Genomic DNA, 15,652 nt, shown 5'->3' on the forward strand with positions numbered 1-15,652 from the left:
TCAAATTGGGGCTGGAGTACCATGGGTAATGAGTTAAAAAATGCCATTTCAGTCTTTTTCTAATACAACACTTTATATCTTGAACATTATATCGTTTCAAAAATGAGCAAAACCCCCTACTCAGTCCGGCTGGAAGAAAGCCGTTAGGTGACCTGCTATCGGTTATCAAGCAGTACCCCTCTCAATTCAGCCAAAAAGCCGCCAGACAGTATCCTCTCAACAATAAAGCAGTACTCGTATCAATACGGCTTTTTCTTACCATCCCCTTTACCTATTCATACCATATATTTCAAATATTCTTCCCATCAACCACGCAGTCTCTCCAAAACGATAGCCGTACCCCTATTCTTACGGTTTCCCCCAACGCTAAGCGATGTTCCCCAATGATGTAACAGTACCCTTTCATTATTATTCCCTTCATAAGCTCTTCAATTCCCGATCTCATTCTCAGAAAATCTTCTTGTAAACTCTCTACATTTCAATAAGTCCTCCTTCATCAAGAATCTTCTCAAGATCACAGACGTCTATTTCAGACTATTCTTCACGATTCTTGCTTTTAGTTCTTCACTCGAAAAACGATCAACTATAGACACTCGAGAAATTCTGAATTTCAGCTTCATCAAACAAAAAAACTCTACAATTAAAAGACATACTATCCAGAATGTCTTCATTCAAATTCACCTCCACCTTTCCCCGCAGCCAAAACGGCCAAAATGGTTCTTTCTGGAACCCAACCTCTCCTCTAGCTGGTAAGTCATCACTATCCCAAAGAGCACATCAAGCCTTGCTAACCCCCAACCTCACAGCTCCTCATAACCGCAGACAAAGCGAGTATCTATCTCGCACCATGGCCAATGCCCTCGGCACCGTGCCATTGCCCAACTTCAACTTCGATGAGAGAAAGCCACGTCGAATCACCTCTCCATTATCGGATGTGAAGCCCATTGGACATGAGAGAATAATCTCACGCCAAATGGGATATTCACAGTTCAGCATCTCGGAAGTTGGAGAAAATTTACCTTCATTTAAAGAAGAAGAAGAAAGTTGTGACAATAGTCCTATTGTCACTCAGTCTTTGGTTCGGGGAATTTATCCCATGCAACATGGAGCATCTTCGAGGCAGGACGATGAAGTCTCGGATCTCAATCTTGAGACTTCTATTGCGGGATTGAATATCGATGAGAGTCCTTCTCCCTCAAAGGGAAAGAAATCATATGGCACTCTACAGAGGTATGTTCCATATGCTCATGCTCGTGATCATACTGCAAAAACGAGCATGCACCCATCCAGCGTCGCGATTGGACACCGAGATGTCACTGCGATCTTTCGTGGACCACAAGTGCAGAGCAGCCTGCCTGTGAGTGGTGTTGCACCATACGCACCACCTAATAACATCCAATTACTTGGTCATCGTGCTGTTGGGTACGAGCACAATCGAGTTATGACCAGTTACGGAGGCCCTGAGCAATACATGTCTCAGTTCAACGCACAGGTAGTTGGTGCTCCATCGGAAACAGATGATGACTACAACATTGAGAGCCGGAGACCACAGCTTGGTCTTGAACAGCAGGAAGGCAATAGGTTTTCCGGTGTCCCGAGTGATCATTTTCGAAATGCTTATCCAGGTGGTTCACCAACTCAAGCAAGATCAATGGCTAGTCGTCCCATTGCCGCCTTGACATTTGACCAGACATCAACCGACAGATCTGGCACATCATCACTTCAACCCAGACTTCCACCAACCGGCCAACTCTTTCGAGTGCAAGGACTCCTTGCAAAACTCCCCATCAACGCCTCAACTGCTGCACAATACTCCATAGACAACGAAGACCGCGAATTTGCCAGTGGATTCGGCGGCGAGGCGAACCTCCCTAACGAGCTCAACTGCGCCGTCTGGATCAAGGGAATCGCCAAAGAGTTCGCTCGGCAATTCCTATATCAGGAATTGTTCAATGCCGTATCAACCGGCCCCATCGTCGCGGCCTACATCCACCTCGGAGGAGATCAACACCCTAGCCACGCCGCCAAGGTGGTGTTTAAACACCCTGAACACGCAGCTCGCTTAGTTCAGAGAGCTTCTTACCAGGGCATTTATATTAATGGACATCGGATTCGTGTCGAGCCAAATCGAAATGGTCACCGTGAATTTCCATTCAGATTCCACTACCGGAGTCGTGTGGTCCTCATTGAAGTCTTCAACAATCCCAGCATGGATCTTCCGTTCTGGAAGATGTTCATCTCAAATCTCTGTGTGTTGGACATCGAAAGCTGTAGACATCTCGCCTACAGTACTCCAAAACACATGGTGATGGAGTTCAGATTTGCGCGGATCTTTGGGCAGGCGGCGGTTTTACTTGCGGGTATCAGGAGTACCGCGTCGTTTGAGGGCATGGTTACAGCAAGTTATGTTCCAGATGTGCCTTGTGACATCTGTGATGTGAATTGAGCTGGGCTCAACTTCGGGCGAAAGTCGAGATTGGGCAGAAGATAAACAATTTGAAGTTAAAGTAATGTCTTTTGAATTGAATCATGATCAACAGTGTACGGGATTTTCTTTCTTCGATGATTTTCTGTTCAGGGGTAAATAGCAAGAAAGCATACTCTTTGAGAGAGAGCACACATAATAATAATAATCAGAATACCACAAATTCCAAACAATTCCAACAAATATCCTAATGAAATGATCCAATCCTCTGATTCCGTGAAGCATTTAATTACTTCTTCCAAAAGTCTTGATCCAAATCAAGGCTGCTCGTAGCTCCCACTAGTCGATCGCTTGGAAGAGCCGACCCTTACCCGGGTATTTGCCCTCTACGAAGTGATGATCCTACTCTGTAAAGGTTCTAAAACAAACATATCTATCAAAACCCATCAGCTGGTAAAAATGCATCTTTCTCTCTTTTTCCGCTCCCCACTCTACTCCAACCCATGAATCCACAAACACAAACCATACTTTCCGCCATCACCATTCCATCTTAGCATCCCAGCTCACCCACGTAGCATATACACGCGTCTACTCTCTACTCTCTACTCTATACCCATCCCATCCCTAACACAATTTCAACCCACAAACCTACGTTCAGCGCGACGAACACTCCCTTTATATTATTCCATTTTTGTTGACATGCCATCTTCCTATCCTCTAGAGCTACCAGCTCCGCATAGGTACAAAGACCCAAGCCTTTAAAGCTACATGCTCGCTATACACAAACCTCAAACCCCAAACTCCAAACCCCAACCCCAACCCCTGAACCTCAACCCCTAAACAGATTATCCAAACAAGCTACTCAAAATCCTAAACACCATTTAACTTCCAGCACTCAGTTTTTTCCACGATCTCGTATCCCTCTACTCAGCGAAGAAACAGTACAAAACCCGCTAATGCGTGAAGCCCCACAAATTTCCTTCCCCTTCATTTTCATTTCCATCCCTCAATCGTTACTCTTCATACCCATACTCTCATTTCATACCCATACCCTCATTTCATGCACTCTTCATCATCGCTTCCTCTTCATCTACCAGTCTCCATCTATTTATTCTTCGCTTCTCTATCTCTATACCCCTCGTTTAGCTTCCTCTCCATCCTTTAGTCTGCATCTTTGACTCTTCATTCCTCACTCACTCTTCCTCCCTCATTCGCTCTTCACTCTACACCCTCCCTTTTTATCCCTCTAAATCTTACATCTTTCATCTTTCATCTTTCATCCCACCTCCCCATACAAATCTTCCTCATTACCTCCCTCGTTCCTCATCCCTACAAACCCAGCAGACATCAAACCCCCAACCAGCCAATCAACCAATCAACCAACCAAAAGAACTAATCTTAACCACCAAATATCAACTCCAATCATTGATATATCACTGCCCCAATCGCAACCCCAATGACACTCACAATCACAAAATTCCACACCTCATCCACGAGCCACTACTCTAGTACATCTTCATCAATAATCAATCAATCCCCATCTACCCTCCCACCTAACCCCACCTACCTATCTTCCAGCTGTATACCCACTCCCTACCCCCACCTGCATTTCTTATCCCGTATCCATATAAAGAAAGTTTGTGATATCCACGCAAGATCATAAAATCACCACACATACTTTTCTTCCATATCTCTCTTCCCCTTCCGTCAATTTCCCACTGCCAATCCCGTGCCCAATCCCATTTTCATGCCCATTTTCATTCCTATTCCTCTTCCATTAATTTCGCACTCCCCTTTCTATTATCCTTCCCCTTCCCCTTCCCCTTCCCCTTCCCCTTCCCCTTCCCCTTCCCCTTCCCCTTCCCCTTCCCCTTCCCCTTCCCCTTCCCCTTCCCCTTCCCCTTCCCCTACCCCTTCCCACTCCCATTCCTCTTCCACCAATTTCCCTTTCTATTCACTTCTCTTTCCCCTCCCCCTTCCCCTACCCCTCCCCCTCAAACACCCCTCAAATTTCAATTCACCCAATTAATCCAATTAATCCAATAATCCAATGCAACAAACAAACCCCATTTATTACGGAGCCCAACCCAAACTAACCTTCTACCTAGATATCCAGCATACTAAGTTCAAATATATCACATCGAACACATCACATCCAAGCCATCACATCCAAGCCATCACATCCAAGCCATCACATCCAAGCCATCACATCCAAGCCATCACATCCAAGCCATCAGCAAACCCATCAGCAAATCCCATACTCTCCTCACCCAATACTCTCCTCGCCCAATACTCTCCCGACCTAATCTAACCCCTCCCTCTCAAAACAACACCCAAGCCAAGCATCCCCTCATCCCCTCGTCCCTCAAAATGCGATCTCAACAACATAACCAATCAATACCTAGATACCTAAGTAAATAACATGCTTAACCCACCTAATCACTCGAACTTCCACCTAACATGCAAGCCGGTTTGCCAAGAAGATTTTTGCCTGAACATCGAGATTCCCTGGTATCTATTAGAAAATAATCCGAGAAATATTCAAACTTTGAGATATATCAGTAGTCAATTGATATCTATCTATCTATCTTCCTATCCACATCTATGAACAAAATCATTTCCTTAAATCTACACAACTTTTTGGTATCATAATACAACCCATGCCATTCCATTCCATCCCATGCATTCATTTCTCATAAGATGGAAATCCGCCCAGAGATGCAAAAATGCTATATATGTATCCAGGAAATTTCCAAGGGTCTGTCCTCTATGCCAACTCAAAAGTAACATGTCCTTAGCCAGTGATCAATACCTTTTTGGTTGATATATTAGTATCGTCATCTCGACTTTTGCAAACCTCAGCTCATAACTCCAAGTACTCCCAAACCCTTTCCAATGCCCATCATGCTATGCTCCAGAAAGTTATGCTCTGCAAAATCACATCGCGTTTTTATCTTTCAATCCAATCCCCACACAAATATGCTCGTCATTATCTCATATTGCCCCATCCACCCATCATCTACCACTTTTACCCATTCGAAAATGATCTTTCTTCAAGCCACGATCTCGAAGTCTCCGCTTTTTCATCAACTCATTTACATCATATAACACCAACGGAAGTACACAGTCCAAATCCTCGATTTGTTGTCCTTGATCTTGAATCATCTGTTCCAAAGTCAATAGACGCTCTAGAGTCTGTTCCTCAAGTAACACCATCTCAATTCGATGCGTGTCAACCAATTCCTCGATATGCGCTCCATGTTTCTTTGAAAAGGCTGATTCTCGTTCTTCCGTAAGACTAAGAACAAGGGACTTGAGCTCTTCCTCTGTCTTGATACTTGGATTCCTGTTCTCTTTGTCCGCTGATATGATTTCATCCTTTACACCATTCAACAACTTTTCAATGCGGAGTTCATACTCATCTCTGAGTATCTTCTGATGGTTTGTCAAGAAACTTTCAATCAACGGCTTGAATTTTTCCTCGTACTTAATTTCGAGCTCGGTCTCCCGTGCAGCCATGCGTGCTTGAAACGCCTTTTCAATGTTCTCATCATAATTCTTCCTTAATGCCACATCTTTCTCTGTCAAATACTTTAGAAGCATTGGCCTGAACGTCTCTTCATATTTAGACTGTAATTCGCGATCCCGTTTGGATACAAAATTTTGAATTAGAGATTCGGTCATTGCTTTGTGGACTTCAGCTTCGCTCTTTAGTCGATTTTGCATCTTTTGATCCATGAGAGTTGCATTGACTTTTTGATTCTCTTTTGACTTCATAATAAAATCATCACATGTTTTGTCCAAACTTTGAACTTTTTCATCCATCCTATTCATGATTGTATCTGACAACTTATGGTAAAGTTCCAGCGTAGACTGGCGGTGCTTCACCTGAGTTTCCTGTAACGAACAAATCTTTTGTGTCAAATCTGCCTCGGTTGATTCAAGCTTTTCTTGAAGTTTAGTGGTAGAGATTCGGCCCTGCTCTTCTAATCGCTTCTCCATTTCTTGAATGATCTTCGGAGTTGATTCTAAGAATGCAGTATGCTCAATCTGAAGTTTCTCCATGGAAGAAGAATTTTTCATGACCTCGGTATCGAGATTCCGGAGTTCCTCTTCACGATCTGATTGCCACTTTTCCCATTCAGACGTCAATAATTCTGTACGGTTGGTGTCGAGACCAAAATTCGCTATCAAATGTGCGAGAGACTTTTCACCAGCTTCAAGTCGAACCTCGCACCCAGCCAACTGACTTTTCATGGCGGTAATCGTTCTTTCTGCAGCCGCTAGCCTTCCCTCAAAGATTGCTTCTACTGAGCCATTCTTTTCTCTCTGTTCTTTCTTAAAATTTTCAATATGGTTTGTCACATCAGCTCTGAAAGTGACGAAGTTTTCAACTATCAAGGTCTCTAGCTCTGCAAGCTTAGAATCGTGCTTCTTGTCTGTAATATCAACCCACTCAGCAGTTCTGTGATCCAAAGCCGTGAATTTTGTAGAATCTTGGCTTATCTTTTTCTCAATGAATTTTATCCTACCGGAAAATTGTCTTACTTGAGTATCAAGGTCCGAGCTAATCTGGGTTTTCAAAGCATCGAGTTGGCTCTGATCATGTTGGGGGTCACGCGAGACTCTGCTCTTGAATTCTTCAAAATCCTCATATCTCGAAGCTAATGCAGTCTGCAAAAGGTTGACGCGTTCGTTAAGTTTTTGACGTCCATCTTCCATCTGAGATAGCATCTTTCTGCGAAACTCTTCTTCCAGTTTACAATGACGTGATAGGTCAAGTGCTGTGCCCTCATGTTGCTGGCCAAGAATAAAAAGTCGATTGCCTTGATCTTGTATGGCAGATTCAATGCTTGGTATTGGTGTCTGAGGAAAAATGTTAGTCTCTTCGGTAATTCCTCCACAGATTGTGTGCAAAGAGCACTGTTTACCTGCTTAAGAGCTTTTATGCTGCCTTGGACGTCTTTGAGTTGCGCTGAAAGACTACTCCTCGAAGCTTGAAACGACTCATTAGCCTGTTCCACTGATTTCAGACGTCTAGACAATTCGACTTGTTCTCTAGATCTAGCTTCCGCAGCAAGAAGTCTAGCGCTCAGTTCTTCGGTTGATAACTTGCATTCTTCCAACTGAGAGAATAACTCACGGTTGCGAGTCTCTGATTCATCGAGTTGTCTAGCCATATCCTCAAATCTTTGCTTGTGTATATTTTCCGATGATAGCAATCGGGTCTCCAAATTTCGTATATGTGCAGTCAAAGGCCCGATACTTTGTTGTATGGCGTTTGCTATCATGCTTTCTATAAGTCCACCATTCGCACTTGCGCTGTCTGACATTCCAGCTGTGGGCGGAACAGGTGGAGCATGCACAGGCAGTGGCGGTGGTGGCATGGTTGAGTATATTGACATTGCGGAGATAGGTCGAGACGTAGCCAAATTCTCCACTCTAAATTTGACATTTTCCAGATGGGTTTTTGATTTCAAATGAGTCTCAAAATTATTCGTTTTTTTGTATTTCGAGACCTTGTGTTCGGTATCACAATCCAAGCATTTGATATCGTGCAGATCTGTTGCTTTAAACCGAGAATCCGGATATTTTTGACGAAGTTCACTTAGACCTCTCTGAAGCCAGATTGGCAGGAACGACTAAGAAGTTAGTTTACAAATCCATTCATTATGCCGAAACTACTTACCAGATTTTCATCCTTTACTTCTGTATTTGGTGAAAAGTCCATATGCTGGTAAGGTTCAGATTGAACCGATGGACTATAAAATTGCTCCGGAGCAGAAATTCTTCGATTTCCATCCAATGGCGCAAGTGCGGGTCGTGACAGTCTCTGGGGACTAGAATTTCTGCTATCCAGCCTGGAATTGCTTATGGAAGGAGTGTCGTTTCCAGAGCCATCGCTCTCTTCTACCTCTATTATCCTTCGCTTTCTGAATCTCGGAGCCAATCCTTTTGGATCAATGCCATCCCTCAATTTTCGATCGACACTCTTATGCGATTTCTCCACCTTTACATTTGACTCAAGAGGCTGTACGGCATATCCATCGGAGTTATTTTCGTTGTTGGACCTTGAGGACGATAAATCGATGTCTCGAGGCTTGACAAAATCGTACAGTCGCAAGACTCCCTTGCCCTCATTATTCTCAAGCAATTCTAATGTTGTACCCTAGTCAGAGTTAGCACAATGACAATGGCAAGTAAAACATAATCTATCTATTACCTCATCCAGCATTCGAGATACAACAATTTTGAATGTCTTTTTTTGCTTCTTGATCAAAGCCGGGTTCTCTACCAAGACGCGATCCAGTTGATCAAGATAAGGCTGTTGCATTACAGTACCGGAAATCCCTTCGCCCTGTGGAAGTTTATAATCGTAGAGAAATCGAACTACGAAATCCCTAATACGGATATTATCCGCATCAGACACCTCTTCGTCCGCCATGATTGCTTCCAATATGTTGATAAAGGAAGGAGGGGTGAGGGGGAGAGAAATGTCAGGTGGATTCGTGATTTCTCGCGATTTTGGCGTTTGGTGTGTGTTCCTGGATCTAAGCTGGGAAGCGCCGAACTATGGCACGGACAATTACTAAGTTTTGACCCGCACAAGCTTCAGTTCCGTGATTATAAACGCGGGGAACTTTTAGATTCCTTGATGAACCTCACCGGGCACCATTAAATCATGGGAATTATTGCTGGGAGCCTTACCTCAAAACCATTGCTATACAATATCATTTCTACCTAACTAAACTTCTTACTGACGACAACTAGGTAGCAACATGAATGATCTGAATCCTTGCGCGGATACATTGAATACCAAGACAAGGCTTATGTCTGCAGCCAAAAGCCACAGGGAGCAAAGAAAAGCAATAAAATGACAGACAAATCCATGGCACGAAAAAACAAATCAAGGGAGATGATTGAGAAGTTATCATTTGCTCATTGCCTATTTGTCTCAAACTTCTCCCTTTCTTTATGAAGCATCTATCTCTATTTCTACGCAACATCTGTTTGACAGTCTCACAAACTTTTGACGGTCATCTAACAGTCGAAATGTCCTCCAGACAGAAAAGACAGTCTTTATCTGAGGCACCATACCGGCCTCATTATAACTCTACGAGCCTTCCAAGTAGTGCGGCTTCCCAAATCAAAATAATCACTCCAATATGGTGATGCTAATCGCACATAGCTTCTCGTCGCAGCTCACGACGTAGCACATTGTTGATACCTAAATCTCCAAGCAATGGCATGGGTGAGGGTGATGTTAACGAATCGCCTCATGATTTCGATAAAACTATCACAACTCTGAAGTCAGCAGCGGAATCTGTAACGGTTCGAGTTTGGCAAGAGACAGCAGACGAACAAGCACGGGCGATTCAAGCTATGAGGTCTACGATTGATATCAAAGATTCGCGAATTCAAAAGATGAATCGAAAGATAGGGAGACGGGATAAGACTATAGGTAAATTGATGAGACGATTAGACCGCACCAAAATAGCACTCTCGAAAGCAGCCTGGCCAAAGTTTGAAGCAACGATGGGGATGGGAATCGAGGATGAGGAGAGAATGAGCATGTTGAGGAGCAAAACACCGACTTCAGCAAGTGGGCTTTGCACAGAATGCGGAGAGAATTGTTCTCGTTTGATAAAAGAGAACCAACAATTGAGAGATCGATTATATGAGGTCGATGGGTTATGTATAAGACTCAGAAGTGAGTGTAGCAAGTTGGATATCAAAATTAGGGGACTCGAGAGGAAGTGAGGTGAGATGGAATAACAGCAAGAGCGTGTATGTGAGTACTTATGTTTGAATATCAGTCAGATATCAACACAATTTAGGTATTGAAGCTATTAATGAATCCCTTCAAACAAGATATATTGTCTGAAATGTTTGTTTTCGTCTGAGATCATCTCGTTGTTCAAGCAACAATTTAGCATTCCATATGGGACGGAAAACTTACGCAGTAAAGCTTCATTTATGATTTCTTACTTCACTCATTTCATACTTCAATTCACTCTTGATTTTTACTTCTAGCACGGATAAAATCGCATGTGGCTTATTGCACTCTTTTACTTTTCTTCCTTTTAATTTCTTTTTCTAGGCACGATCTGACAAATTTATGCAACTTCCCGTCGCTGCTCACACTCACCCCTCTTTATATCACACAAGTCTTTCATCTATCGTCGAGTAACGAAATCCCTTTTCATATATTGAACCAAAGTACAAACAGAATCCCCCATTCAATTGTCAGATTCTTCAATCCATGATCCATCGTTCAAGTGTTATATACTCAAAGTCACAAATTCCACAGCACTTCTGTTGAAGTACGAAACCGTTTGTAATTTCACTCAATTCTGTACAATCATGACGCCGAATAAAAATAAGAGATCGACTCCTCATAAATCTCCTCACAGATCTTCACCTCACAAATTTCAGAAGCCGGGCAAAGCTCATAAATCACCAAAAGAGAAAGTTGCGCCTGCAAAACCAAGTCTTCCAATACTTCCCCAGAAGAATTCTGAAGTTGTCCCTCCGATATTACCTCCTACACGAAGAATATTGTTTCCTCAAAGTCTCAAGAAGAGTAATAGTAAGTGAACACATCTATTCCCAAGGTTTATAATGATTAAAAAGTGACAGGTCAACAACCTTTCTTGTCTCCCCATGCTGTCAAGATAGATCATCAGAAGACTAGTAAGTACTAATTGGTTTCTGTTTGATATGAATGACCCACTAAATACGTCTCTCAGAAAAACACACATTATCCTCTCCAGCTGCGAAGTTCACCGATGATCGACCACTCAAGAAGCCGTGTCTTTCATCTCCATCTCCTGCGAAACGTACCAAACTTCTCCCTGTAACACCGGAAAGAGTCAATGGGCGAGAAAGAACACTTCCGTCGAGTGACGATGAAGGTGAGAATGACATTGGAGAGAATACGCCAAATCCGCCAAGTCGAAAGAAGAAATCGAATGCCATGGCCAGTGCAGCAGGAAGTCATAAGAAAACACCATTGCCAAGAACATCCGTAGCAGTTGTCATTCCAACAAAACAACAACCTTCCTCCTCATTTTCTACCATTCACCCCAATTCACCCACTGTCCAAAAAGTCGATATAGCTGTTTTACGACTCGAGAAAGAAGAGCTACAACACCGCCTCGATGTTTCATCGCAACAAGCACAAAAAGCCATGAACGAAGTCAAAGAATGGGAGAATAGATGCAAGGAAACAACTGACGTACAAGATAATCTCAACAGACTTCTTCGCGCCGAAATTGAGGATAAAGAGAGACTTCAAGAACACTTGGAATCTTCCAGAGAACAAGCGCATGAGCTCAATCTCGAAGCGAAGAACTGGGAGGATAAATGGAAGGAAGCCGCCAGTGAAATTGATGTATTGCGGAAGCGATTGGATTCCAAGACGAAAACACAGAAAGGAGATGAACCCACTACAGAGAAATGGCGACTTCGATATATTTCCAAAAATGAAGAAACCATACAACTCCAACGCGAACTCAAGCACATCAGAAACGCACCAGAACCTCTTCACCACACTGAAAAAATCAAGAATCTAGAACTCGAGCTTTCAAATCCGGAATCGCAGCATCGCCTCCCCAAAACCGACAAACAAACCCCCCCAGAAGAGCATCTCGAATCATCAAACCCACACCTAGCAAAACAAATCTCCCAACTAAAACAAGAACTTCGAGAGAAAAACCTCCTCATCACAAACCTCACCACCCAAACCCAAAGCCTCCACCAAGAACCTTCGCAAAAAGAGCACCTCTCCTCTCAAGTATCCCAACTAACCTCCTCCCTCTCCTTCACCCACGATCTACTTTCCCAAGCCGAACGCACGCACCAATTCGAAAGCACCGCTCTGAAGCAACAAATCGCACATCTAAAAAACCTCCTCGTTTCACAAACGAAAACCTCCGAAGAATTTACAACGCTGCAGAAAGAACACCAGAAAATGCGGGAAGAAATGCGTGGAGAAATACTGGATAGGGATGAGGAGATTATGATTTTGAGAGAGGAGTTTGAAGAGGAGAGGAAGGGGATGAGGAGGGAGGTGGAGAGGTGCGTGGGGGAGGTGAGGGTGAGAGATAAGGGGTTGCAGAGGATGGGGGTGTTGGTTGCGGGGTGGGTTTTGAAGTGGAGGAGTTTGGGGGGGGAGGGGGAGAGGATGGGAATGGGGATGGAGAAGGGGGGTGGTGTGCCGGCGGTGGAGGGGGTGGGGATTTGTGTTGATGGGGTGAGGTTGTGAGGTTGTGAGGGGGGAGGTGGATGGGTTGTTGGTTGTTGGATGTTGGGTGGATGTCTGGAGAGCTCATCACAATATGGCTTCCTAGCGAGTGGACGAAAATTTGTATTCATGATAGATCCACATGGGTGTGTTATTTTGTTGTGTTTTTATTTCTCTCTTCAGACAAAATCACACAACATATAAAGTTTCATAACGGTAGATACATATATCTTCAAAAGGCTGATCAATCAATCTAACCTGATACAATTTATAATACATTGAAAATTGAACAAAGGATTCCTACCCTACCTTCCTACCTACGCTACCATAAACCATTAATCAATGAATCAATTCAATCAACTCCTATCCCCCATCCCTCATCTCGTTTCTTTCATCCCCAAGAGCAATTCTCCCATCTAAATTCTCAAATTACTTTTCTCTCCTTAATCGACTTTTCCACCACCATTAACACCACCTAATAAACCATCCTTACCACCATCATCTACTCTAAAGAAACCACCTCTTCTCGCACCAATCTTTCCTCTTCCATACATCGTGGCACCTAGGATCATTCCTAGTGCAACTCCGAAACTGAGGAATGGATGTCCTGAAATTGCACCTCTAACATTGAAGAATGCTTTCTCGAATGATCCCACTGTACTCTTCGGCTTGATAACTGGAGGGTTCACTACAACCTTAGGAATGGTTTCCAAGATTGAAGTACGAGAAGGAATAATATAGTTCCCAGTGATTGTTGTATCCCAGTAGCGTCGGTTCTGTTTGAAGCTTAGTATACCTGAATAAAAGGGAGATGATTGGAAAGAACGGATAGACTACTTACATCTTCATCATTAATAATAACTTTTTCACCGTCACTCTTAACTTCAATACCGTAGGTACTTCTAATCCATCTTTCCCAGAAAACTCCATCTACCCAGGCGAATCCAACCTCCTTTTGATCAGATTTATCCATATTAATTCTGATACTCTTGGCAGCCCTCAAAGCTCTTTGATCATTTCGATCTTCTGCTTCTTCTAATCTGAGTTGCTTTGCATCTCTCAATTCTTGACGTTCACGTTGATAATTGATGATTTGTTTATCCATCCATTCCAGTGCAGCTTGCTTCAATTCTTTCTTAGCCATTTCAAAATCATGTTCGCGGTCTCGAGAAAGAATTGCAAGGACAACAATTTTACCATCCATAATTTCGCGAGAATTGGAAGCTGTAAGTTCTGGAACAACAGGTAACCAAACTGATTGCATCCAATGAAGAACCTTTCGGAAATCGCGCATGTCTTGAGGGGCGAGTGCTGTGTAATAAGTTGGTCTACCATCTCGGGATACCAATAAACGAGGCCAAGTTGTAATCTTGTATCGATCAGCAAGAGCAGCACTGTTGGTTTTGACAAGTTTGGCGTGTCCAATCAGACTCAAAGTCAATCTTTCCAATGCAGCGAAGTCTTCGCTGGTAGTAGCATGATCGTAAAAGTAAACAAAGATAACATCTTCTTTCTCCTCCAATTCCTTGAACTCAGCCGCATCGATATCCTTAACACCATCTCCTATATCAACGGCCTTGTTGGCAAAGGTAACGAAATCACCCAGTCCTCTAAGCCCTTCATATTCGACACGTTCTCCGCCGCGGAAGAAATGAATGGTAGGATATCCTCGAACGTGTACGTCTTTGCATAATCTAGATTCTGCTTCACAATTGACTTCTCCGATGTTTAATTTCCCTTTCATTTCCTTTGCCAATTGAGCCCAGTTAGGAGCCATAGCTTGACAATGATGACACCATGGGGCGTAAAATTTGATAAACCAAGGATCCTGGGACATAGTAACCAAATTTTGAAAGCTCTCGGCTGTAAGGGATACGGATGTACCAAGTGGGTTCGCAGTTTGAGTAGGTTTTGAAGGCTTGTTTTCGATTGGTGTGGCTTTGAGAACAGGCTTAGTGGTGATTTTGGCAACTTCAGGCTTCGTTTCCTTGACGGCGTCCTTAACACTGTCCTTGATATTTTCGGCAGTATCCTTGACGGCATCCTTGACTGGAGTAACAGCGCCTGCGACCTTATCTGCTACCTTCTCAGCTCCTGTCTCTGACTTCTGCGCGGATCCTTCAGATGCCTCTTCTGTAGGTTTTTCTGTAGATTTTTCTGATGCCTTTTCGGATGGTTTATCAGATGACTTATCGGATTCTTTCTCCGTCGATTTCTCGGTCGTCTTTGCCGTCTCCTTTGAGGCAGCTGCTTCAGGCTGATAATCTGGACTTTGTGTTGCACGTTCTTCTGGGTATTTTGGTCCGCCAATTGGTCTAGACCCTGGTCTGATAGATTCCAAATTGTCCTCGATGAAAGCACCCAATTTTTCCATATCCTTAGGTCCAACGAATCGTTTGGCTTCCTCACCATCCTTGTATAAAATAAATGTTGGGAAAGAAGTTACGCCATGGTCTGTACAGGCAGTTCCGAAAGCGATACAATCAAGAGAGCCGAAATGATAGTTGTAATAGGCGGTGAAAGTGTTCATTGAAGTCGATGCGGTATCGTCAGCTCCCGATTTGACCGGCTTCGAAGTATAATAGAATTCGTAGAGAGTTTGCCATGTTGGCGCAATGTGTATACAATGCGGGCAATAAGGTCTAGAATCATGGTGAGCATAATGATCTACCCCAGATGTTGAAAGGATAAATTCTCACGAGTGATGTTTGACAAACCAATAACCTTCCGCGACTGTCTGATTAAATAGTTCTCCATCTATATCAGGTAGAGGGGGGACTTGAACTCCATTAAATGTTGTTGGTTGAGGTACATCAACAGCTTCCTCTTCACCAGGTAAATCGGGAGAGGAGTTCTCTGTTGATTGCTCTCCAGTCTGTGCTAATACTACAGAAGCAAAGACAGTCGATAGTAACGAGACCGAAAGAAAACGCATATTGAAGGAGGAAATTAGGGGGCTATCTGCACCCTGAAATCGAAAG

The 15,652-nt window shown here is 43.4% G+C and overlaps 5 protein-coding genes across 5 annotated transcripts; 3 read left to right on the forward strand and 2 right to left on the reverse strand.

The window, feature by feature from the left end:
* Window positions 1–661: 661 nt before the first annotated feature.
* On the forward strand, window positions 662–2,446 carry EAE97_010404 (uncharacterized protein; the record flags this gene model as incomplete). Its single annotated transcript, XM_038880919.1, has 2 exons — window positions 662–749; window positions 807–2,446. The coding sequence occupies 2 exons, from the start codon at window positions 662–664 to the stop codon at window positions 2,444–2,446; spliced, it is 1,728 nt and encodes a 575-aa protein (XP_038728313.1).
* Window positions 2,447–4,977: 2,531 nt separating this feature from the next.
* Window positions 4,978–8,870, reverse strand: EAE97_010405 (uncharacterized protein; the record flags this gene model as incomplete). The annotated part of the gene is made up of 4 exons (XM_038880920.1): window positions 4,978–7,291; window positions 7,357–8,067; window positions 8,115–8,594; window positions 8,649–8,870. The coding sequence occupies 4 exons, from the start codon at window positions 8,868–8,870 to the stop codon at window positions 5,441–5,443; spliced, it is 3,264 nt and encodes a 1,087-aa protein (XP_038728314.1). The 3' UTR covers window positions 4,978–5,440.
* Window positions 8,871–9,478: 608 nt separating this feature from the next.
* EAE97_010406 (uncharacterized protein) lies at window positions 9,479–10,186 on the forward strand (the record flags this gene model as incomplete). Its single annotated transcript, XM_038880921.1, has 2 exons — window positions 9,479–9,557; window positions 9,615–10,186. The coding sequence occupies 2 exons, from the start codon at window positions 9,479–9,481 to the stop codon at window positions 10,184–10,186; spliced, it is 651 nt and encodes a 216-aa protein (XP_038728315.1).
* Window positions 10,187–10,789: 603 nt separating this feature from the next.
* Window positions 10,790–12,692, forward strand: EAE97_010407 (uncharacterized protein; the record flags this gene model as incomplete). The annotated part of the gene is made up of 3 exons (XM_038880922.1): window positions 10,790–11,015; window positions 11,066–11,119; window positions 11,176–12,692. 3 exons carry the CDS (start codon window positions 10,790–10,792, stop codon window positions 12,690–12,692), a joined length of 1,797 nt encoding a protein of 598 aa, XP_038728316.1.
* Window positions 12,693–13,114: 422 nt separating this feature from the next.
* Window positions 13,115–15,606, reverse strand: EAE97_010408 (uncharacterized protein; the record flags this gene model as incomplete). Its single annotated transcript, XM_038880923.1, has 3 exons — window positions 13,115–13,447; window positions 13,513–15,313; window positions 15,371–15,606. 3 exons carry the CDS (start codon window positions 15,604–15,606, stop codon window positions 13,115–13,117), a joined length of 2,370 nt encoding a protein of 789 aa, XP_038728317.1.
* Between the last annotated feature and the right edge of the window lie 46 nt (window positions 15,607–15,652).

This window comes from Botrytis byssoidea, assembly GCF_014898295.1.
Source record: "Botrytis byssoidea strain MUCL 94 chromosome Unknown BBYS_027, whole genome shotgun sequence".
Lineage (NCBI taxonomy): Eukaryota > Fungi > Ascomycota > Leotiomycetes > Helotiales > Sclerotiniaceae > Botrytis > Botrytis byssoidea.